At 49.6% G+C, this 25,899-nt stretch overlaps 1 protein-coding gene across 1 annotated transcript; it reads left to right on the top strand.

Moving 5' to 3' along the window:
• MOGAT2 (monoacylglycerol O-acyltransferase 2) lies at window positions 1-25,606 on the top strand. Its single transcript, XM_075140354.1, has 6 exons — window positions 1-130; window positions 8,392-8,570; window positions 19,686-19,890; window positions 21,336-21,510; window positions 21,668-21,867; window positions 24,103-25,606. Exons 1-6 carry the CDS (start codon window positions 37-39, stop codon window positions 24,255-24,257), a joined length of 1,008 nt encoding a protein of 335 aa, XP_074996455.1. The 5' UTR covers window positions 1-36; the 3' UTR covers window positions 24,258-25,606.
• Window positions 25,607-25,899: the final 293 nt, after the last annotated feature.

Genomic DNA, 25,899 nt, shown 5'->3' with positions numbered 1-25,899 from the left:
TCCTTCTCCTTTCAAGACGCACATGCAGAGCCCAAGATGAAGATTGAGTTTGCTCCGCTCTCCACGCCACTGCAGAGAAGGCTTCAGACGGCATCGGTGGTTCAATGGGTCTTCAGCTTCCTAGGTCTAGGTAAGAGACAGCTCCTTTTTCTTCTCTGAGAAGCCAGAGCAGCTTCTGCCCCAACCCCTTCTCTTCCTGACCCCAAGGAAGACCTGGGACCGAAGGTCTGGGACCGAAGGGAAGTGGCATTAAAGGCATCTTCTGGGAGCCTGCAGTGAATCCCAGGCCATGTTAGGACAAGTGATTAGCAGCAGACGTTGCACTCGCACGTCTCTGTCTTGCTGTATGAAGAGCAGTGTGGGAGGCTCTGTCTTACTAAAGCAGTTCTTTTTTTTCCTTCTTTTTTTTTTTTTTCTTTTTGGTTTCTTCTCGCCACCCGATCTGAGGACGGTGGCGCTAGGGAAGTGCATGGCTGCGTGCCTGTGCATGGGAACATCTATGGGTCTTACACAGCAGCTAAACCCGTGTGGGGTTTCAGCTTCTCCTGCTCTTTAGTTATAGCGTTTTCCTGGTGTAAGGTGCTGCCCTGCCTAGTATTAGTCATAAGAAATGGTATTCCCATGCCTGAGGGATGGTACGATGGGAAGAGCATGAGGGACTCTGCTTTGCAACCCTGGGAACAGATGCTTCACTTTATACAGATGCCCCTGCACGACACAGAAGGGCATTTTTCCAGGAAAACCCAAGCAGGTTGGGGAAGAGACACATTAGCAAACTGGGACTCTGACAAACTCAATACTGTGTGGAGGGCATCAGGTGCTGGTGGAAATGAGAGACGTGCAGTTTTGGATAGGATGCACTAGGAAATAAGGAGATGGGAGACCCAGAGCCAGGTTATCAGAGAGCGCAAACTGTCTGGGACGATTTACAGCTCATCAGGAGCCAAGCTGGAAGGTGACATCCTAGAATTTGCCGTTGTCATGCCAATTCTTAATCTCAGATGGGACCTGTGTAAAGCTTCTGCTTTATTGTGGCAGGATAGTTGTTGACTAGTCCCAATACACAGAGACAGCAGATCTTTGTGTATATATGGGTCCTGGCACACAAGCATCTCCAAAACAATACCTGTAAAGAAAGCATAGGCTATGCTTCAGAGCCTCCTTAAGTTTCTGAGATGGCTCCATCCAAACTCTGCTACAGACCTGGGGCTGAGTGGCCACCTCTGCACCAGTATCTGGTGGACTGGAGCACTGGGCCATACTGGTCGAGATGGTGTAGCTCTTTGCATGCTCCTTGGCATAGTTTTGGCCCACGCTAAGTAACACTCTGCCAAACTCTATGTTGGCATGGTCTGGGCAATGGCAGAGGCCAGGGACTGTTGCTGGTAGCCAGGATTGGTGAGGCTGCCCTTTATTGGAAGAGAAGAGAATTAGCATCATGGACATGACTGGGCAATGCTGTTCACCCACTGGGTCAGCAAACAAGCCCTGATGAGTTCTTTTGGAGAGGTGTAACCAGTGTGGCCCCTTGAGTTGCTCTGGGACAAGCCGGAGGACATCCCTCTCCAGATGGAGGGGAAATCCCGGTGTGGCAGTGGTGGCACAGCCAGCCGTGCCAGCAAAGCACAGTTATGGCATGGCAGAGAGCAGGGCACTTGGTGCCACCCCCTACTTGTGTTATAAACCTTGGGTTCTTCTAGTGCAGAAGAGATCCCAGCTGTGATCAACCTTCCCCTGCACACTGGAGACCACCTTGCAGGAGGAGACATCGGCGTTGTTAACAGGGGAGGGAAGATCTGGAAAAAGGCATGCAGCCCTGGACCCAACCGGCCAGATGGGGACATTTTGGGGTGCTCTGTAGCTCCCTCCTTGCTCCTGTGCCCGGTTTTCCTTCCATGGTGCCTGGATGGGATGGGGCGTAGTAGAGGTGTGGCTGCGAAGTTCACAAGCCATACACCACCACATCCCCGTTCCCAGCATGGATGCAGCTGGGGCTTATGGAGCTTTAACCGTGTTTTCCAGCGAAACAACCTGCACTGTAGGTTTGTCCTTTTTTGGTAACGGGTTCAAGCTGGCATTTGACTTTTCAGTGATGGAAATGACTGCTGGAGCCAGCAGAAAGCCAGAAAACGGGCAGGAGGGAGGAATCCTCTGCAGTCGGAGGGTAATGTGGAGCTGCTCGAAATGTAGGCAATGCCTCCTGCAGGGAAATACAGCTTGGTCTGAATGAGGATGAGACCCAAACCCACCCTCCTCCATGGCTGGCCTTCCAGAGATTACTGTCTTTCCCTTGAACGGTTTTACTTTGATTTTGTTTTTTTTGTGATACAATCTGAAACCAAAAGCAGTTAAGAAAGGCATTAGAAAGGTGATGACCAAACCTTGTGGAGCTATTCCAACTGGTTTGATTCATTTTACAAAGTTTCTTTAAGCCTGGAGCTTTCCACCCAAAAGCTCCCAGTTTAACAACTGATAAGCTTGACGCTAAGGGATACCCTTAATTTCATCCCATGAGCTGCCAAACACCCCGCGCCGCACTCAGTTATAACCCTCAGGCACAGAGATCAGACCTTCCACGGGCAGGATTTGGCCGCTGGCTGCTCCTTTCTCTCTGAGACAGGCTTGTGCTTCTGCTGCCAGAAAAAGGCTCCTGAAACCACACAGGCAGCCGCCGCCAGACATTTGCACAGCCCTTTGGCTGGAGATCCCGGCAGCCGCCGCTCGGCAGCACTGGTTGCAGGCGGCTGTTGCTATGGTTGTGCAAATGCATCCCCCGAGAAGCCAAGCACCGGGCGAGGGGCTCATTCATTCTCTGCGGGGCGCTGGATGAATGCGGCAGCTCAACCCCGGTGCTGGCAGGGAGCTCTGCCGCAGCATCTCTCGCGACAGGCAGGCATTGTCCGCGCTGCCGGTTTTCTTGAGGATGCTCCTGGCAAAGGCACCGAGACAAAAGGTGCCATTTGCTTCAGATGCTGACAGCCTCTGGAAGGAGAGTGCACGGTGCAAGGATGGGATGCAGGGCATGGAGGGGGGACCCCATTGCCTCCCCACTGCAGGATCCCAGTACTGACCAGTGCCCCATCCTAATGTAGTGGAGCCAGGCTTCTGCAGGGCACCAAAATGCCCAAACCTGCTGCACCGTTCTGATTCCCAGTCTCCACGGGACTTGGGCATGGGCATCCATCCAGACACATCATGCAGAAGCATTAGTGTAGGGCTGAACCCATGCAAACAAACCTGTGCACGCCACCTCCGTAGACCCAGCGTACAACACCCAGCCTTTGAACCCTTTCAATCAGCAGGGTTGGCGCAAAGGGCACGCGGTGCCAGCGTGAGTCAAGCCCCCTTGACAGCTGAGCGTAGTCCACAGCCTGGGACAGCCTGGCCGGGCTGCTGGGCTTGGCTGTGCCGAGGGGTACAGGACCTGTGCAGGCTGTCACTGTCAGGGACTCTAGGCTGGCACTGGGGACGTCAGCAATGTGCATCTTGCAAACCCTCCTGACAACCGCAATAGGAGTCTGACTCACTCTGGGGCTGCTGCGATGCCAAAAAGGCATCTCGTTGCAAAGGTAGCTGATTTTCCTATTTCGGGTTGAATGAGCAAATGCTGGGTTAGCAACAATGCTGGACCCAGCAGCACTTTGATGGGACATGGTCCCTGTTTTGACTTGGCCAGAAAAGTCGTCCATGTGCTTCTAGCCTGTGGCTCACTTGGAGCCCGTGGCATATACATGTGTGCTGTCTGTCATATACCCATGTTTTTATCCACGGAGGGACTTGCAGCTCACAACAAAACTACTTATCACAAGACACCCACCACCAAACACTTCATTTTTGCTCTGAGCTTCTCTGAGGGAGCCCAGCCCAGGAAATCACTTGGCCTGCGAGGAGATCCAAGAAAACCGTCACATCCACATGGATGTGTCTTCTCTTTGCTGACTCCCATACGAACACGGAGATGTGAGGTGCTGAGTCTTGGATCATGAAGAGCTGCTTCAGGAGCACCCCTGGTCAGCAGGCTGGGTGCAGACCTTGGTGGCCCTGCAGTCCAGGAATGTTCTACAACTGCTTCACTCAGAGCCACACCACACCATGGGCAACCACAGACAAACCTCCCGGCATCTGGCCTGAAGAGAAAGTGTAATATTTAGGGTCTGTATGGAGCTTTCCTTCTTGTCAAGGGCGCTTTGGTGTTGGTTTTCGTTTGAAGGGCTCTCTCTTCACTTTCCATGGCAGAGTAGACAGTGCAGAGGCTAATCTCAGCCCAGCTGAGGATTCTCTGGCCGTTTTCAGATAACTGAACTGATGTGATTGCAAAGACATGCATGATGCCCTTAGACCTCCTCTTGCAGCCCATGGTGATGTCTGCCTTGAAAGGGCTCTGTGTAAGGACTTGAGCCATTTTATAGCAATTTAGCATGTGCAGTTGGGCTACCTCGCAAGAGGGAGGAGATGAGGATGGCGTCTGTTTGCAACCGCACCCCCAAACCTGCCTGGTCCTCCTGAGTGTGCAACCATGGCTTGAGAGATTGCGGCCTGAGGCTGGGAATCAAGGGAGTTATGGGGGCAGAAAGGTGGAAGGTAGATATTGTAGCGATGCTATGGCTGAACGCTAAAGGTAATTCTCCCCTCCTTTCCCTTAAAGAATACTGTAAAGGCAGTGAGGCAGAGCCATCTTCTAATCACATCTCATTGCCATTTGTGTGCCTGATGCGCCTGAAGTCCCCATCCTCACCAGAGAGCTTGCTCCCAGGGAGACCATGGCCAAGGTGGGGGTTGGAACTAGATGGTCTTTACAGTCCCTTCCAACCCAAACCATTCTATGATTCTAAGCTGGAGAGCTTGTCTGGCTCTGCAGAGCCCTGGCAGCTGATGGGGTTCAAAGCTGGGTTTCTAATGAACCGGGGACTTGCAGGTTTCCCCCCATCCCCACCACGACACAGACTGCCATCTCTTCCAGAGGCGTTTCTGAGACCCGACAGCCCTTTGCAGGTTGCTTTGTGGGCAGAATGGGTTGTACCTAGGCTGGAGTTTGGCCCCAGGAGGGAGGTATCTGCTGAGGTTCCCTGGCCAAGAGCCTAATGCCATGTTCATGATATCCTTTAAAGTGTTTGCCTGGCAGGTAGCCCAGAAAATGACCGTTGTTTGTAGGAAACATGGCTCTCATCTGGGCAGCTCTGAAGTGGTCCCCAGGCCAGGGAGGGATAGGCAAGAAACCCTTGTCGTTCCTCATTTTCCTCTTGGGATTCCCCTCAAGGGAAGAAAGCAATGATTATGGGGAACAGCCCCACAACAAGCAAGTATTCCTGTTTGCTACCCATCCCTTCTGCCCGGTCCTGCAGAAAAGAAGCAGAAGGGGCAAGGAGGTGGCTTTAGGTTGTCCTTGCTGCTCTGCCTCTGGGAGATGACCCGTGGAGGAAGGGGAGTGTGTGTTCCCCTCCAGCACGGATTCACGAAAGACTCAGGGTTTGCAGGAATAGAAATAGATCTTGGCTCCTGGTGCACAGTCCTTCCCTCTAGTCCTTAGCTCAAATGGGTGCAGGATTTGGCCCTTTCTTGGGTGGGATGTTTTTTTTCAGCAGCTTGGAGAACAAGGAGACTCTAAGACATTGAAGAGTCACCTGTGTAACCTAAAAGAGGCCGGGTTATGCCGGTGAAGGGACCCTCGAGCCAGGCTGAAGAACGTGAAATCCTGGGCAGTGGGGCTGGTGGTGGACCCAGCCTGGGGACCTGACATGGCTTTCAGGAAACAGCAATACAGCTCCGTGGCAAATATCTTCCCACCGGTGGTCCAGAAAGTCTTGGTGTCTAATCCATGGGATCACACTGCCTCTGCTATGTTTTCATTCAAAAGTTTGAGGACCTGACACACAGACATCTGCAAGAAAGCTGGAAGGAGGACAGCAACCTCCCTTGATCCAAACAGCTACGGTGACACCCCCTCGCACACCAGGCAGCGGTACAGAGTGCCTCCTTCTTGCCAAGATACGGCCCGTAAAAATCATGTGTCTGCCTAAGGCTGGGATTGGTTTGGATGCAGACAGTAGGATTTAACTGCACATTTTCTGGAACTTTCTTGTCTCTTTGGTCCCATTCAGAGCAACTTTCAGACTGAGGGTCCATTCTGGGACAGGAATGGGCTCCTTTCCCACAGCAACCAGGACACTGTAAGATTTTATGAGCACACCCACAAAAAAATCTTAAGATTAAGTGAAGGTCACTATGTGCAAATTCTGCCCAGCAAAAAAAAAAAAGTTGAATTGCAAATGAATTGAGGGAGAAATTAATAATTACATAATTGCAAGATAAAGCCTCACTTGGATGATAAGTACATGGATTTGGACCAGAACAACTCCCTCATTTTGCAGAATGTACTTTGAGCTTTGCACGGTGTGATAAAAAGAGAATTAGGCATTGCACAGTTTTGCAGCAGACCTGATGAGCTGGCTCCCAGGTGCAGTAAAATTGCAACCTCCGCATTGTTCCTCAAGCAGCGTTTCTGTGTCCTGTGGACCCTGGAGCTTTGTTTCATGCTGGATGCTTTTTCCCTCAAGAGTTATAAAGACTGTGGCACTTGAAAGGAGTGGTGCCAGGTACGAGCAGGGGTTCGTTCTGACCTGGAGGATGCACTGCAGGTTAGACCTGTTGCTCTGCAGAGAGCTGCAGTGTTTCCCCATGCACTGTATTAGTGTCTACCCAGGCGCCTGCCTTGCTTTTCTGTTCAAAGGCTGCTCGATGCAGTGTTTCCACCTATATGAGGAGATAAGATCCCATTTCAGCTTTAAGGAGGTTTAGGATCCTGCTAAATTATTGTTTGGGGTTTTTTTCTCCCCATAGGAATTATTGGTACCATCATGCCAGTGTCTTAAAAAGGGGCAGGGATTTGTTTTTACAACCAAAACTTTAGGATCGGGGTGACTTATCACAAAAACCCCCTACAAACCAGACCTACTTATTTATCCTTGTACTTATTTCTCCTTGCTAATTCCTCCTTTCTACTTATTTGCTGTAAAAGCAAACAGGAGGTACAAGGAGGTCTCAAATGAGAGCATCGTGTACCTCTTCTTTGATAGCCTTAGCTGAGATGAGATGGAGAGGACACGTGCCAGGTGGTTCCCAAAGATGAAAATCCAGTTCTCAGAGAATGAGGGGATGGATGCATCCATCTCACAGCTGAAGCTGAAGCTGAACAGGGCATCTCCATTCTCATGTCCTTTAGCCCTGGGTGCCAGATCTGTGATGAAGACCCAGAGAAGAACAAATTATATAGCCCACCAAACGTGATGTAACCCATGAGCTGGGTAAGGCAAAGGGCTTGGATGAATGTTTTTTTTATCTCAGTCTCCTCCTTCCCAGACAGCACCAAGGCTTCCAGAGGGACAGATGGAGAGGACACAGCTCTTCCCAGGCACTTTTTAGGGCATCTGTTTTACCAGGTGGCAGCTTGGTGGCCATCAGCTCTTCCCAGTCTTTGTGCAGACAGACAGCATTGGGCTTGGGTGGGATTTGATGTACCAAGTGATGCTTGTTTGCACACAGACTTTTCTTCTCCTGTTGCCGTGCCAAAATACAGGGCATGAGGGAGGTGGGAGGTAGAGGGCAAAGCTGAGCACTGACTGGAAGCAACTCAGAAAAGTCTTTAATGACTTGGGAAAGTCCCAAGTTATTAATGTCTTAGGGAATGAAATAAAGCATTCTTATAAAATCTGTGATGACATCGAGTTGAAAGGACTGAAAATCCTCTAGAGGCCGGGATTAGGGTTGACAGTCAACCCAGGAAGTGGAGGCAAAGGTCCAAAATCAATAAGAAAAAACTCAATAAAGAGTAAAATCTTATATATGGGAAGATAAAAAATTAAAAATCCAAGACAGAATTAAAATGGGGAATCGGTAGCTCAGGACAAAGCTATGGGGACTGTACAGACAGGGCACAGTCCCCACTTTGCTGCTGTTGCAAAATGCCAGGTGTTATCAAGGGGTATTAACAGGAGCTTTGGGGTAAAACATGGGCATTATCATTGCAGAGGTCAGACCGACTCCAGAGAAAAGCCAGACAGCAAAGGGATAGAGATCTGATCCATGAGGACCCTCTGGATGCAGTGAGGTCCATCAGTCTTGTGGGAAGAGGAGGACATGGTGGCCTTTGAAGAAATAGGTGGTTGCTGCAAGGATGGTGCTTGGTTGCTCACCAGGTTCCTGGGGCAGATAGAAAAGAAACCACCGCTTTGCATCAAAGGTGCCTTCACAGTGATAAAATAATTCAGCAGCAAGCCCAGTGAAGACTTGGGCTCCATCCCAGGTCCAAACAGACCGAGTCCCTTGAGGTGAATCATTCCTCTCCCAACGCCCACCTAACCCAACTGCCAACTCACTGCCTGGTATTTCTCTCAGCACAGTGCTGCATAGCTGCCTTCATCGTCCTCTTCTTCACGCGTTTTTGGCTGGTCAGTGCCCTCTATGCTGCATGGTGGTTCATAGACAGGGAAAAACCCAGCAAGGGCGGGAGGCGGAGCCACACCATCCGGAACCATGTCGTCTGGAGGTACATGAGGGACTATTTCCCCGTCAAGGTAAGTGCCACCGATCCCATCGGCTCTTAGGAGATTCAAGGACTAACTTTGTCCTTGGTGTTTTGAGGCAGGTCTGAGGCCAGCTGTCATGGCATGGGGTGCTTGGGGGTCAGTGTTGAAGGATTGTCTTCCCAGCTCCCAGATTACTACAAGATCCAGAAAAAATGTAGACTACCATTTTCACAACCGCATCCTTCAATCATCTGTCCATTTAACCTCGTTGCATTCCAGCAGTTAGAAAAATCTCCCCTTCCCCGTTTTCCATGTCTATATTGAGACACTCCTGCTCTTCACATTGCTCAGCATTTACCCAGTGGACACAGGGCCAAGTTTTGACCAAAATCCAAGAGGTCCTGGTGCCCTGCAAGGTCAGCATCCCTTTCTGCTGGGGAAGAGGCTGGATGGGTAAAGCTGGGTGTGCGCTGGGCAGTCTCACAGAGTTGCTGTTCCCCTGAGAGGGACTTCTGTGACATTTCCAGATTTACTTTAATGCATGTGGCAGGCCTCTGCCCTTACTATTTATCTGATATCCCCTTGGCATGGCATGAATGCATGGACCAGCACGAAGTCCTGCCTCAGAGCCATCACAAGTCGGTACAAATCTGAGCAATGCAGCAGAAGGGTTCCTGGGCCATGCAAGGGAGTGAGTTTCTAGGCTAGACCAAGCTATGGGAGTTTGTAAGATAATTCCTTTAATGAAATATTGCCTGTTGAGGGAACTCAGATGGGATGCAGACAGCTGTGCCTCGTGGTTAGAGACAGCCTGGAGTCAGAGCTGGGTGCTGCAGTCCAGGTAAAACGAAGTGGGGAGCCTGAACAACCAAAGGACTCATCAGCCCAAAGGAAAAACAAGAGCCCAGGCTGACAGTCCATCTTGCATAAAGGGCCTGGGATAAGGATTAGGGGGAGCTGGAGCAAAGAGAGGACCAGAGATGACATGCCCAAGGTCACCCATCAAGTTTGCTGCTCAACCAGAAATAAGAGCCAGCTCTTTCGAATCCCTGCTCTGCGCTTCAACGGTAAAACATGAGGTTTCCCTCTTCAGTTTGTATGGGGAGAAAAAAACACACATCCCCAAGAAAACACACCCAAAATTTTCAATGTCCTGGAGTGCAGACTGCAAGATTGGTGTGGAAGGAGATTAATTTAGGGCGGAAGTCAGGGCTGTGCAAAAAATGAGAAGATGAGGTCTGTCTGGATCTCTCCTACCCTTTCTGAGTGGATCTTACACATACTTGTATTATAAGAAGTCAGATGGGCACATCTGCCCCTAAAATGATGGTGCCTAAAATGGATCTTCTGATGTCACATCATCCCCTTTTGCAGGCCACAACTCAGTACGATATGGACCTAGTGCTGCAGGTAGAACAGGAGCTTTGCCAAGCCACAACCTGGTTACACAGTGTGTCCCAGCAAACGTTGCTCCTTCTCATCAGAGTGGAAATGTCACTTGATATCGTGGCAAACTGCCTTGACTGCAACACCATGGATATAGGTAGATCTGCCTGTAAAGGCACAACCTCCAGGATACTCCAAAAGCAAATATTGCACAAGGAGAATTGGAGCTTTTTGATTTCCCCTGATTTCCCCTCCCTTCACTTCAATTTTCATCTCATCCCAATATGCCTCTTGGGTCGGTGAAGGTGAAGGAGCAAAGGGCAGTGTTGTCTGTGAGCGTGTCCGGTTAGTGGCATACAGCACTGAGCAAGCTGGGATTGCCTCTCACCGGACCTGGGTGCAACTGGTAGAGATAGATGTGCCGGGTTGAACCAGACCATCACCCTTCCTTTCCACTGCTGTGGAAAATCCAAGTAAATCCACTTAATTTTGTGCTGGAAGCTGCCATACGCTAACCAAACTTCCCATGTCTCAGCTGGGTGAACTGCATCTCCCTTAGCCTCTTCAGGACCATCCATGAGAGTAAGTCTACCTCACTCGTGTCCTACTGCTGTTGAGTTTCTTTGCTCAAAGGCATGGCAGAAAGTGATGCTGGGGACCTGCAGCGAGTTATTTTATGGCTAATCTTAGAGCTTAATTTGTGATTTAAGGGCTTCTGGATGAGCTTCAAAGCAAGGCCCCAAAAAGGTATATCATAGCCTTCTGGGGAGGAAGGGGAACACGTCCCAGGAAAGCTTGAGTTTTACCATGAGGGACAGGTAGTATTTTATGACGTTTAATAAGAAATACCAAAGGGGTTCCCAATAAATTATTGTCAAGATTGCCTTAGAAAATGCTAGAATTGCCATGAGCTATTTACGTGGCTGTAATGATTATATGCATTATATATTCCGTAAATTATTTGTGGCCATAAGCTGCCGCTTGGGCAGTTTTGTACCAACCCCTCTGCCAGCTCAGCCCAGAGACACCTCTTCTCCGCTCCCTTTGTAAGGCCATGCAAACCCCCTTCTGAACACCACACTGCATTGTCCGTCTGTCCTTCCCTCCCTGGGTGCCACTGTCAGGCAGGAGGACCAGTAAGACCAGTAGAGGAAGCATGGTTACTGGGTTTGGCTGCAGCTCACTGGGTGAAGGCAGGGAGGGTTTGGTGGAGCCCTTCTCCCCGCTGCTCTGGGAGAAGTCAGAGGGGGCTCTGCAAAAGGACAGCGGAAAACAAAAATATAATAAAAAGGGTATTATAACCAAGAAATCACATAATATTATAACCTTAAAACCTTAGTCTTCCACACTTTGTTTGCTCAAGGACTTTCTAAACCAGAATATAGGATTTAACAGCCCTTGCTGAATGCATCTGCTACCATTTGTCACTACAAGGGCTTGGAAAAACACTTGGAATCCCCAACATCCCGCAGCAAGGAGCTCCCCAGGTGAACCTCCCAGTGTGATGATTTCCCTGCTCCCTGCTCATTTCACTGGAAACTCCCTGGTTAGCCCAAGCAAATCCTGTCCCGCCTGCCCATGCCACTCCTGGTTTTATACTCTGTTATATCCCCCATCTGCCAACTTTTTTCCTACCTAAAAACCCCAAATGCGTTTGCTCCCTTGCACGGAAGGTATTTCATTTCATACCTCCGAGCACGGGCTGATTTGTTCCTAGCAGCGTGGAAGTTAAGCATCCTAAGTATTGCTTTTGCCACCCCGTACGCCGCTCTCACGAGGAGCTGAGCTGAGCTTTTGGTCTGAGCACCCACAGCTGGATGCTCCCATAGACCTCTCACTTGCCCAGAGCCCCGGCCAGAACAGAGCCACGAGGGGAGGGGGATTTGGGGAGACGGACGGGGGGACACCCAGCACCCCAGGCTGTATTTGTGTGTAGATTGAGTTTGTTCAGCCCTCCTTGGATTAGTCATTCTGGGAAGATTAAACGTGGTTCCTAATCCTCCCAGATCCTGGCAGCAAACTTAGTGTGGCCAAGCATCCGTGTCTGGAGGCAGGAAGAGCTGCCTGCTATTTTATTTTAGAAAGTGGCGTTAAGTGCTGCCTTTGAAGGGTCCCTGGGCATGTTTGCTGTCACGGAAGCAAAGAAAGGTTGGGATGAGCATCTGTTTTCTGGGGATCTGGGCAGCGTGAATTTGCACTTTGCCGCAGCGAGCGCCTGGCACGTGGGAGCGTGCAGACTGCGAGCCGTGCCTCCGCAGCGCATGCAAGGAGCACCCTCTGCCGATTCCACCCTTGCACGAGTACCGCTTCGCTGCTCGGGTTATTGCCCTGGGAGCTAACTGTATTTTAGTTAGGGGTTTGGGAGCTATAGGTTCAGGCAGGACCTGAATGAGTTTGGGAGATTTTAAGAGGGGGATGAAAAAAAAGCACTGAGAATCCAAGGAGGGCTCCAGTGCATTGCCCAGGAAAGTTATTTCTGCTTCACCGCCCTGTATTTTAACTCTGTTCTAGTCCTTCTTTTTTATATACCCTCATGATAGGCCTGCAATACATGGCTGAGCTCAACTGGGTCTTAAAATTGCAGAAAATATACCAAAAGATGCAAAATGAATCTGTTTCGGGCAGACTACATTTGAACAGATACCCAGTGATGCCTGCTGTGGGTTGATGTTCCCTCCAGAGAGATTTTGGATACCGTGGGCTCCTCTATCTATGCTGTGTTCAAAAAGCAGTCAATAATCCGTCTGCTCTGCCCAAACCCTTTCTCTGCCCAAACCCTTATCTCCATCGCACAGTCCCTTCCCCATCATTTATCAGCATGGCATCTTTATTATGAAGGATACACCCAGCATTACAGTAAAAACGAATTTTTCCATCACGCGGCCAAGCGAATGCACATCTTCACTGCTTCTTCCCCTCATCCCCATCCCCTCCTGCCACTGTAAGGCTGCTGTCACCAACCGCCCTCATACAGACAAAGTGCTTTGGTAACCTCAGCTGAGGATCACCATGGACGTGCAGAAGGTGAGGACTGGAGTGAAATGGGGAAAGCGTAAGCTGGACAAGAGCCATCTCTAGGGTAGTCCTCAAACAGAAGTCATTGTCTCTTGCTGACTATAAATTGAGGCTGGATGCTTGGCTTAGACAAGACATTTCACCTTGAGATCACACAACCTGGGTTACGAGTTAAATCTAGCATCAGGAAGCTAAAATTAAGGTCTTAGGGGGACAAATTTTGTCTTCAGGTGCTGTCATCATTCAGAGCAACCCCAGCAGGCACCATCTTACCAGCTTTATTCAGGGCAGTGTCCCACCATCTGCAGTGCCAAGCAACATGCTAAGCCACTGGATAAAGGAGGTCCTACAAGACCCCCAAAACCAGCATCGCACAAGACCAAGGGAGGACTTGAGCATTTTGGAGCTGCCATTCTTACCCACCTTTGGGAGTGAGTGGAGGTGAAGAAGTCCCATTCTAACTCAATTTAAATCCACCTGGCTGGTCAGACTCCCCAGTTCTTGCTGCAAACCCAGCTCTGACCTGGCATTGTGGCATGTGGAGAAAACCCCAGTGCCCAAAGCCCTCTTTCTCCAACTGTCCCTCTCAGACTCACACCATTGTTGGGACCTGAAACCCATCTTCCTCAGCAGCTGCTGGCAGTACTCAAATATTTGCCTGCCCTTTGGTCTTCCATCCAGACACCCTTGGGTGTGCCACCCGCTTCTCTTCGCCTTGGCACAATTTCTCCTTTGGATCTGGCTGGGTTTCTGGATTTCTCTGCTGGGTTTCATCCCGCAGAGAAACTGGCTGCGTGTTTCATCCTGCAAGAGATGCTCTTTGGAAGTGCATGGGTAGGCAGCAAGGGAAATGAGGATTTGCTTAGGACAAAGTTGAAAGGAGGTTTATCCTACTTAAGAACAGATTAATGAACATAACATCCTTGGAAACAGAGTTTGGGGCCAGAGAAGGATAGAAATATAATAGCAATTCAATTTGGGAGACTAAATGAAGAAGGCACAAGCTTGCTGACCAGCTTTGCTGACCACATCCTCCTCTGGATGGCTGTGGGGGTAATGCCATGCTACTCCCTGTCTCCTACCCCATGTTCATCCATCCCTATGGATGCGATGTCACGGCATGTCAGTGCTCTCCCTGACTACATGTCCCCCGGCATGGCAAGCACCGTGCAGTGCCCATACTCATCTCCACTTGACTTGATCTGATTCCTCACTTAACAACTTTTTAATCCCTTCAGCCCTGCAAACGATGCTGGTTGGGGGCCTGGGTATCGCTTCATCTCCAGGGTGTGCTGGAGCACCCAGCCCCCCAACCCTTTGGACTCAGGGAGAATTTTACTTTCCTCAAGCGTGAGTGCACCAGCCTTACACGGGGAATCACCCGTCCTCCCTCTTCCCGTGGTTTGGGGCAGGACAATCCAGTCTGCAACCAGGAAAACCCAGCCACATCTCGAGGGGTGAATTAAAGCAGCCTTGTTAAACCAGCTGCTTGTTAAAGAGCTGAACTCCTGTGCTGATACTGTCACTCAAAAGCCCTAATTCCAATTAGCTTAACTCCACTCCAAAATGAATTGAAAACAAAACAAAACAAAACAAATACCAAACAAAGGTCACTTTAATTCCAGCTAAGAGCATCTACTTGGGATGTTAATGCAGTTTAAGTAATCCAGTTTAAAATTAATTTGCTTGAGATCCTGGCCGGTACATGGGCTCTTATCAGAGCTCCTGAAATTCTGCGTATGCATTTCCCTAACACAGCTGGCAGTGCGTGGAGCAGGTCTCACCACGTCTCTGTGGGAGCTGGGGGAACTGGGGCAGGGTCTCACCCATGTCTTGGACCCACATTTGAGTAAACAGAATAAAGGGGGGGTTTCTGTTTCTGAGTAATCACTGTGAGCACTGACCAACTGTAGCTATCAAGATATTTCTCCATGAAGGAGAAGCATAAAGTAGACCTCATCCTTCAGAACACAAATTTAAGTTAATTTGTTGGGAAGGTCAAGATCATCCCAGATCTGTGATCTGGAAGGACTCATAACACCTTTGACAAGGGGTCATTACCGCTGTCAGCAGCCAAGAAACGCGCCAGCATCCTGACCATGCCGAGGGGAAGCTTGGGGAAGCCAGCAAACCCGTGGCTCAGTTTGAAGAGCACAACCCTGAGCTGATAACAGCTCCTTGCCTTTGGACCACAGGTCACACACATTAATTTGGCATCCCTGAGACGCCTCTGAGATGAGAAACTGGTCTTACCAAGAAAACTTCGAGTCAAGCACTTGTCTCGCTTAGATGTTTACGCACAGACCGGCTTGGCTGGACCCTTAAGTCCTTTAACAATTATTAATGGTTCAACTCATCCAGAAAGACCGGAGCAGCAAATGCCATCCGGTGGGTGTGGAATGACAACCTGGCCAAGGCAGGAGGGAGGAGAGTCCCACCCCTGGGCACCTCAGTCCCAGCCCCATTAAGCACTTGGGGGCTGGAGTGCACGAGAGAGCTGGGCTGTGTCGTGTCAGGTATTAACTGTCCTGGCAGTTTGGGAACAGGCTGTTGTACAGAGATTGACCTCTGGCAGGAGGAGGGGGAAGGAGCGAATAAACAGGGGGAAGAAACCAAATGGGAGGATCAAGTTTCCACGTTAAAGAGTTTCCAGAAGGAGAAGGGTGGTTTAGAGTCCAGGGGTCTGACCTACAGCGTAAGAGACTTTGCCCAAGTCTCCCCTCTGCTACAGGTTTCCTTCTCACTCTTGTTCAAACACTTTGGTTTCTCTGTAAGTTCTGGCCATCGTTTTTTTATGATGAAGGTGGTGAGACACTGGCAGAGGTTGCCCAGAGAGGTGGGAGATGCCCTAGAAACATTCCAGGTCAGGCTCAACGGGGCTCTGAACAACTTGATCTAGTGGAAGATGTCCCTGCCCAAGGCAGGGGGGTTGGACTAGATGGTCTTTAAAGGTCCCTTCTAACCCAAACTATTCTGTGATTCTATGATTCTATGAAATCATCCAAACATGAGCAGACATTGTGATAACATGGGGACACTGTGATAACACGGGGACCTTCTCTCCCCTCCTTTGCTTATGGCCTGGAAGGAGCCCCGTTTACTAAGCTGAAAGAGGCAAAGAATTCAACTAAGTCACTAAGATGTGGTCAGTGCTACTGCACGGGACATCCCTTGCAGAAACATTAACCAGATTCACCAACTCTTGAGTGACCAACACCTACCCTCTAGCTGCCCATGGCTTAAAGCAGGGACTCAAAAATCACAGAATCACAGACTGGTTGAGGTTGGAAGGGACGTCTGGAGGTCATCTGGTCCAACCCCCTGTGCTCAAGCAGGACCACCCAGAGCTGGTTCCCAGATGTTTTTTGAATATCTCCAAGGATGGAGACTCCACCACCTCTCTGGACAACCTGTGCCAGTGCTCCGACACTCTCACAGTGAAAGTGTTTCCTGATGTTCAGATGGCACTTCCTGTGTCTCAAGTTTGTGCCCATTGCCTCTGGTCCTGTCACTGGGCACCACTGGGAAAAGCCTGGCTCTGTCCTCTTTGCACCCTCCCTTCAGGTACTTACATAAATCAGTGAGATCCCCCCAAGCCTTCTCTTCTCCAGGCTGAACTGTCCCAGCTCTCTCAGCCTCTCCTCATAGCAGAGATGCTCCAGTCCCTTTATCATCTTCGCAGCTCTTCGCTGGACTCTCTCCAGTATGTCCATGCCTCTCTTGTACTGAGGAGCCCAAAACTGGACACAGTTCTCCAGGTGTGGGCCTCACCAGTGCTAAGTAGAGGGGAATGATGACCTCCCTCCACCTGCTGGCAACATATCTAATGCCTTCTTTGCTGTGAGGTCCCATTGCTGGCTCATATTCAACCTGGCGTCCACCAGGACCCCCAGGTCCTTTTCTGCCAAGCTGGGTGGCCCTCAGCATGTATTGGTGCATGAGGTTGATCCTCCCCAGGTGCAGGACTTTGTACTTCTCCTTGCTGAACTTCATGAGGTTCCTGTCAGCCAGATACATAGGGTACATAGAGTTGAATACATAGATCATGATCCAACTCCAAAACACGTGTGTGGTTTAAAAGGCCCAATCCAGAACCAAGAATGGTTGGTAGGACTCAAGACTTTAGTCGCATTGAGGTCACTAGGGAGATGAGGAATCACTTATCAGTGACAGATGTGCTATCCAAGGGCACCATAAAGCACCAGGGGTTGCATTTGGCTCTGTCTGTGGCCAGAATTAGCCTTAAAAAAAGAACAAAAAAAAAAAGGCCAGAAAAAAAAATGATAATGCAGAGCAAGGTGAAAAATGCAGTATCTGAAAATAAGTGTGCACTACAACAAATAAAATAAATCACAAGGTGATCTCAATGGAAAGTATCAAGAGAAAACATGACCAGCCAGAAATAGAGCTGGAAAGATTGCTGGTTGGTGGGCGTCCAATCCTTTGTAAGGGGACATAACCTCCCTTTTCTCTTCTCTCACTTCTTATCAGAGATTCATAGAATCACAGAATGGTTTGGGTTGGAAGGGACCTTTAGAGGTCATCTAGTCCAACCCCCCTGCCATGGGCAGGGACATCTTCCACTAGATCAGGTTGCTCAGAGCCCCGTCCAACCTGACCTTGAATGTTTCCAGGGATGGGGCATCTCCCACCTCTCTGGGCAACCTGCTCCAGTGTCTCACCACCCTCATCATAAAAAATTTCTTCCTTATCTCTAGTCTGAATCTCCCCTCTTTTAGTTTAAAACCATTCCCCCTTGTCCTGTTGCTACAGGCCCTATTCTTCATTCTTTCCTCTCCTGTCCTCCCTCCCCTTTCGTTGGGGTGAGCACCAGGGCAGCAGCTGGATGTCTCCCAGGGAGGGTTTTTAAGGACGTGAGATGTCTTAGCACGTGTGAACTCTCCTGTTGAAGCAGTTTGCTCAGCTCAGTGGATACCCTGAGTTCGGCTCTTCATTAGCAAGGAGGGTGGTGTGAGCTTGGGGTGCACCCAGGCGTTGAGCCTGCTGTCATCCCCCTTTCTTGCCACCCTGTGCACACACAGCCGGAGATTTAGTGGTTTCCAACACACGCGAGCATCTCGCCTCCCTGCTTATAAATCACGCAGAGATGAAAGTCTGTTTGGAAACCGAAGATGAATGCAGGAAACATTGGTGCAAGCTGAGATTACTCAAAATTGAGCAAATGCTGGCAGGGGCCCTGGGCACTTAGTAATTCAGCCATCTGCCCCTTTTCCTGCGTAGGCACCTCTGCACCCAGGCAGCGGTGGGACTCTTGTTTGTCCGTTCCCCTCATTAGGAGCAGGCGCTTGAATGGGCACATGTGTACGGTCAACAGTGCCTTAGGACAGATGGGAAATTAGCCACGAGGTAAGAAAGTAAAATACACCCTCGTGATTAACCTGCGGTTCTGGCTGTTTCTAGGAAAACACATGCACCATTAGCTGCTCCCCGCGTGCGGATGGGACCGGGTACCCGGAGGGGCAATGGGCTAAAAACCACAGGGCTTTGGTTCTTTTTGAGCACAAGTGCCTTTGAGCTGTTTGGAAATTCACGGTGGCTCTGTGATGGCTAACCTTGGAAAGCTTCATCCTTCCCCGGTGCTGTGAGCATCCTCGGCACCCACAGAAAGGGTGCAGAGGCATCAGCGTTCAGTTTTGACTGCTTCTGCCTGGGTTATGCACATGCTGGCTGATGTTGGCACGTCAGGGTCATCTTGGTGGCACAGCTGGAGGGTGGGTTTGTCACACCAGCCCCTCCCCTTGCAGTCCATAGCAAGTGTAACCCACAGAGTCCAAACCCTGGTTGTCCCTTATCTCTCTTTAATTGTCCCCTCTTCTGCTGCGGTGCCCGTTCTCCCATGTAGTATCTCCCAGGCTCCAAACCCACTTTCAGATTGGCCGAGTATTTCAGCCGGCTGCTTAGCCAACCCTCAAGGGCTGGCCACGTGCTGCACTGTATCTGCAATCCATGCTGTCCATCTCTAAAGGCTGGACATGGGCATTCCCCATTCCCTCCTCCTAAATTTGCAGCAACCTTGGGCAGACATCCATTGCTCTTTGATGGACTCATGGATTACCTGGACACCTAACACGGACACAAGCGTCTGGGTTCTTGCAGGCTTTCCTCAATGGAAAGAAAACCATCAACTTGTTCTCTGTTAGATGTCTGGGAGCTGGATCTCACCTTACCATCCTTGAATCACCTGACATGTATTTCAGGACAGGACAAATCTTGGGTCCACACCATGCTGTTGGGTCCACAGCATGCTGTTGGGTCCACACCATGCTGTTGAGCAGGGACATGTCCCTGCACCAGGTAGCAGCTTTACATGGATTACCAGAGTGGTTCTGCACTCCCTTTGCTGTTCTGGTTGTGCAGTGGAGGAGAGGGTGGAAATAATTGCCGTTTTCTCACTTTTTAGCTTTTTTTCCCCTATTAGACAATGTATCGGCGGACATTTTAAACAAAGTAGGTTCCCAACAGCATCTAGGCCAGCTCAAGGCAACACGAGGAACTGTGCCATTGGAAACGTCATTTTGGGCCAATGGGTGGGAGGAGATGGAAATACAGGCAATGAAATACATCTCAATGAAAAATTATTGAGTTGTTCCGGTTGACCTTTTCCAACAGAAGGCATGGTGGGTGCTAGGGACCCCCCTCCAGGAATCCCCTATCTGCTTTCCATCCATAGCCGATGCTCTATCCCCCCAAGGTGAGAGCACTAACTCATGGCTCCATTTTTTGCTCCATCCCCATGTCCAGCTGGTGAAGACGGCGGAGCTGGACCCTAGGCAGAACTACCTGATGGGATTTCATCCCCACGGGATCCTGGCAGTAGGAGCCTTCCTCAATTTCTGCACAGAGGCATCGGGCTTTTCCACGCTCTTCCCAGGCATCACCCCACACGTGATGATGCTCTCCCTGTGGTTTCGCGTCCCCTTCTTCAGGGACTGCCTGATGAGTGCAGGTAATCAGGGCGGCAGCACGGGCAAGGGGTGGGATGGGTGGGTGAGTGGGATGCTTTTTGGGGGAGCAGAGAGTGAAAACACCAGGGAGGCTTGGGAAGAGGAATCAAAGGTCTGTTTGTTCCCATCTGTGATCTGATCCCATACACGGATACAGCTGCTGGAGGTGGCACCCAAAAACTCTCTGAAGTTAAAAATTGCCCTCCTAGGTCTTATCTATGTTGTTCGACTTCACAGACCACCGCTGAGCTCAGGGCACCGCTGTGCCAGGCGCTGTGTAACAGCACCGTGCAGAGCAGATTGTGAGCAGAATTGCCGAGTCTGTAGAGACCAGCAGGACAGGGGGGTCCTGTATTTCTTTCTTTCCATAAAAATAACGTTCGGACTTGAAATTGTGGTTGCCACTGGAAGAAGGAGAACATCTATTTTTCTGAAGCCAGGGAGAGAGGATGCAAATAGCAGCTCATGCTGTTGCAAAACCACGTGTCAGGAGAGGAAGAAGAAATGAAAAGGAATAGGTAAAAATTAAATGGAGAGAGGGGAAAGGGAGTCCGGACAGATTTTTGGAGACTGGCAGGGGATGACCTCTATCTCTCACAGGTGGGCCTGGGGAATGGCCACTTCTCCAGCCAAATGGGCTCATGTCGTAGGCAGGATTCAAGGGACGAAACATAGGCATCCAGCTCCGTCTGAGATACCCCAGGGCATTCATCACCCTGTTTTCCATATAAACCCTGGCTGAAAAAATATTTACATGGAGAGCAAGGAATCGTAACAGTGAGATATGAGAGAGTTATGACCCAGGTGAAAGAAGGTTTAATTGCTGTAACGTAGGAGTTCGGTGCATAGCTCATTTTCAGGTCCATTGAATCCATTTGACAAAGAGGTTTTAATTTGGAAATTATTTCAGCCCCTGAAAGAAGGATTTTTTTAAAAAAATCGAAAGACTGTTGCTTTGTCATTTCTGAATTAAAGGTTTCTAACTTTTGCAAGTAGATAACAACAAGGGACCAAATTCTGCATTAAATTCCACTTTAAATTAGCAGCATCCACTGAAATTCGTGTGTGTTTTGACCTAGAGCAAATGTTTTACTGCTTCTGGAATGATTCAGGGTTGGACATGGTTTCATTTAAAAACAAACTGAAACAGATTTTCCCTGGGGCTTAAGTGCAGCTAGTTCTCAGTTTACTTTTTTTCTGATTTTTTTCCCGTTTCTCACTTCTGGGCCAGACAGCAAACAGATAATTGTATATTCACACAGCAGAGTGTGCATGAATCTAGCACTTTTAGGGGAGCTGGGCTGAGATTGCCGAAGTATAGGAAAACTCTGAAAATAAAGTGTCTAACATCCCTCCGGAGGTGGATAATGGGGAAAAAAGGTACAGAGCAAACCGCAGTCGGGTGGGTTTTACAGTTGCTCATTTCTTCTTCCTCTCTGCCTCCCAGGCCTTGTCTCCTCCGACAAGGAGAGCGCATCCTACGTGCTGCAGAAGCCGGAGGGTGGGAACGTGCTGGCCATCATCGTCGGCGGGGCGCAGGAGGCGCTGGATGCCCGGCCGGGATCCTGCACCTTGCTGCTGAAGAATAGGAAGGGATTTGTCCGCCTGGCCATCAAGCACGGGTGATGCAGGGGATGGGGTCAAGGGGTGCTCGGGGAGGGATGCTCTGGTCTGTGGCTGGTTAATGGGGTGTTCCTGCTGATTTTGGAGAGGGGAGGGAAGGTGTTTTGGGGTGGGCTTTGCTAATCATGCCCCTACGTTGGGTTCGGCTCCCTGCAGCACCCCGCTGGTCCCCATCTTTTCCTTTGGGGAGAACGACCTCTTCGAGCAGGTGAGAAACCCCAAGGGCTCCTGGCTGCGGCAGCTCCAGCACCGGCTCCAGCAGATCATGGGCATCTCTCTTCCCCTTTTCCATGCACGAGGCATCTTCCAGTACAGTTTCGGGCTGATACCCTACCGACGGCCCATCTGCACCGTGGGTAAGTCCTTCCATGGCATGACGGCACGATGCTGGCCACACTCAGCCTGGCCAAAGGGGGGACCAGGGACAATCCCTGGGTTCATAGAATCATAGAATAGTTTGGGTTGGAAGGGACATTTAAAGGTCACCTAGTCCAACCGCCCTGCAATGAGCAGGGACGTCTTTAGAATAGAATAGAATAGAATAGAATAGAATAGAATAGAATAGAATAGTTTGGGTTGGAAGGGACCCTCAAAGGTTGTCATCCTCCTGCTGGGCTGCAGCATCATGCCAGAGAGCACGAGCTGTGGTGGGCTAGTAACGTGCTGGAAAAGGACCATCCCCAACCGCTCACCTGTCACACTGGTTTGGGACCCTGGCTTGGTCTCATGCAGAGCCCAGGTCATCTGGGCTGTGCTGAGAAAGCCCTAGAGCAAACATGGCCACCCCATCACCCCTGTGGGATGCAGCCAGCCCCAACCCCAGTGCAACCCGGTGGTACGAATCACTGCAATAGTATTGGGTTAAAGCCAATTTCACAAACACAAGTAGGACAACACCAACGCGGTTTGCAGGTTTGCTCAGTGCCCGTGCAGACAGCCACAGCAACCAACCTATTTGCACATGAACAAGTCATGCTCTTTCGACTTGAGACCATGCCCGTGGGAGACCAAATTTCAAAAAAGTCTTTGGTTTTGAAGAAGTTTCACGTGGTTTCAACAACTCAATGCTTGGCCCACTGGCGTGATCGACGCTCTGTGAATTAGTCTAATTAAAAAGGCTGTTTGGCAAGGTCAGAGCTTGCCCCACTGATTAGGTTTGACAGCCAGCAATTACTTCTAATTGTTTTACAACGTGTTTGGATTGTCTCAATGGTTTTATGAGCTGTGCAGTATCACAAGGGCTCTTCATTAGTCCAACGAGGAGCAGCATTACACGATGATAATGCAATCATCATTACACCACTTGACAAACACAATTTGAGTAAGAGACCAGAGCAAGAGAGGTATCATCTCATGGACTTCCCTGTCCCCTGCAGGCACCTGGTCCTGCTGCTGTGGCTCTGAGAGATGGGAAGGGGCTTCCTCTAGTGCTGGTGTCGTGGTTTAACCCCAGCCAGCAGCTAAACCCCATGCAGCCGCTCGCTCACCCCCCTCCTCCGGTGGGATGGGGGAGAGAATCAGGAGGGCACAAGTAGGAAAACTCGCGGGTTAAGATAAAAACAGTTTAATAATTGAAATAAAATGAAGTAGAACAGTAATAATAACAATGAGAACAACAACAATAACAGAATACACAAATCAGGCGATGCACAATGCAACTGCTCACCGACCGCTGACCGCATGTCATGAACCGGGGACGAGCCCCCCCACACCCCTGGTTTTTATACTGAGCATGACATCACATGGTATAGAATACCCCATTGGCCAGCTGGGTCCACCATCCCAGCTAGGCTCCCCCCACCCCCCCAGCTTCCCCTGCACGTGGCGGGGCGTGGGAGGCCAAAAAGAAAAAAACCCAAAAAGTCCCTGGTGCAAGCACCGCCCAGCAACAACCAAATCATCAATGGGCCACCAACGCTCCTCTCATACCAAACCCAAAACACAGCACACCCCCAAGCTAAGAAAGAAGAAAGTTAACTCTGTGCCAGCCAGAACCAGGACAGCTGGGAATCAAATTAGTTAGGTTTGCTCTTGAAAAAAGCATGATTTTCTAAAGATCAGTGGGTACTTGTTTCCTAATAAAAATCAGATGTTTCACTGAGGCTTTGGTCTGAACAAAGCAGAAGCACCCCAATCGCTAGTGTATTTAGATAGCCTTGGGCTTCCCCATGCCTCAGTTTCCCCATTTGCAATGCAGATTCCCAGGACCATGTGGGAACAGCTTGGAAAGCCCAAATCAAATATTAGGATGATGTACCTGCAGCACATCTGAGATGTTAAAGGCAGCTCTAGGGACTGCACTGGGATGCAGTACTTTTTACTTCAAAGAGCTACACAGAGGGTCTTTGGCATTAACTAACTTTGCAGATGGGGAAACTGAGGCAAGGAGAGATGTGACCTAGGAGGCCAGGATCTGAACCTCCATCTCCCTGCCTCCTTGGCTGTGCTGCCTCCCAAACCCCAGGACATGACTGGTCGTACCAATCTGTCCGCCGCATCCTTGGAGAGGTGGACCCCAAATCTGTCGTAAGTGCAAAGTGTCCAGAGGGACCTGACACTGGCTCCTCCTAATGCCTCTGATTGTTTTCCAGTTGGGAAGCCAATTCCAGTGCAGAAGAAGCACAGACCCTCCGAGGAAGAGGTCGATCAAGTCCATCAGAAATACCTAAACGAATTGTGCAAGCTCTTTGAGGAGCACAAAGCTAAATATAACATCCCAGAAGACAGACACCTGGAATTTATATAGAGCTCCTCAAGCAAGGTGAAACCATGGAGATAAAGCTTCAAGTTTTCCCCTACTTCTGGAACTATTTCACAACGTCACCTTAGTCACAGTTAACATATGGTCCGTATAGTGTAGGGAGAAGGACTTGTTTTTCCCAGTATTTGTATGGGTTTAGGGCCAGAGTTTTCATTCTTTCTCCTTGTAGAACACATAAAAGAAGAAGGCAAAAAAAAAAACATCTGACCAACCCAGCACTCCCCAACAGAAAACTCACACTTCCAGTTTGGTTTGGAGGCCAGTTTTTCAAGATATTTCCAGGCAAAGATGAACTATTGAAAGTTTCCTTTGCACTATTTTCATTCAGAAATGGGATGATGAGCCATAATTTCTGCCGAATGCATATGTTTTTTAAAAATATAATTTGTCTAGATCAACAAATGATCATTTGCTTGGTGCTCTTCATCTCTTTAATTGCTCTGGGCTCTTTTCTCCCCACCTGAAGTTTATTAGAAAGCTCATACTCCCAGCACCATGCTGAGCACCCTCGGTAGCAACACGATGCCATACCCCACTGGGGTGAAAGAAATAAAACCTTCATAAAGGGCAAGGGCTCATCCAGAGCTCCAGGAGTCCTGCTTATCATTTTATTAATTTAACCCCGGACACCCCTGCATGAGAACACCTTGGACTGGTCACCAGCTACGGCAGCACCGTCACTGTGCATTTCGTTTTACAAACGAGGCCAGAGGAGAGAGCGCGGCCAGGAGGTGGGAGAAGAGAGAAGTGATTTGGGACAGGAAATGTGGCACATAAAGCCACGTTTGGCAGGTGATCAAGGCTTTAAATAGCTGCTTCTTCTTGATATCCAGAACTTTATTAAACTCTGCGCTTAATGGGATTTCACAACGTGGAAGTTTTAGGTGGCAGGAAGCCATCTGCTCAGATCAGCTTTACATTGCCCCTGTAGAGCCCTTATACCATCACCTTCTTCTCTCTCTCCCTTAATTTCTATTTCTCTTCCCCACGTCCCGTTCCCCACCTGCAAGGAGCCACCAGAAATCCTGCAGAGCACGTGCACTTCATTGCACCCAGGATTTTTGTTACTGCAAGCTGGAAGAATTGCATTTAACAAGGAAAACACACAGAACTATTTCTGGACTGACAATACCAGGGCCATCATTGTGTTTTGCTTTCTTTTCCCTTTCCTCCTGCCCTGGTCAAATTACTCCACCGGACTCTTAATCTGAATGACCTGCTGCAAATCCCTCCTATTCCCAGAAAACAAGCAGCAACAGGGAAGAATTTGATGGAGCCCTTATCAACATTTCTAAACACTCCTGTAATCCCACACTTAATCCAGTCAAATAAAGCAGGTCACCTGCTATGGTTTCTTGCTTGCTTTCTATTAACAGACTTTTTCTTTTGTCCTTAATTAAGGACAGAGGTGCCTAAACAGGAGGAAGATTTATGCACCAGGAAAATAAAAATAATTCTCTCCCACCCTTTTCTTTTGGTGTTCATCACCATTCAAGTTTTACCCTAACTCCAGTTGCTTTTTCCTATCCTTTCCTCTGCCTTCCCTGCTGTTGGCCATGCCACCTGCAGATCCCAGGAATGTCGCCGTGACTTTCTGCAAACATCCCGATGGGGATCAGTGCTGGAG

Source organism: Calonectris borealis, chromosome 1 (assembly GCF_964195595.1).
Source record: "Calonectris borealis chromosome 1, bCalBor7.hap1.2, whole genome shotgun sequence".
In the NCBI taxonomy this organism is placed as follows: Eukaryota; Metazoa; Chordata; class Aves; order Procellariiformes; family Procellariidae; genus Calonectris; species Calonectris borealis.
The sequence above is the reverse complement of the archived record's forward strand: the minus strand, read 5'-3'. Positions and strand labels throughout refer to the sequence as shown.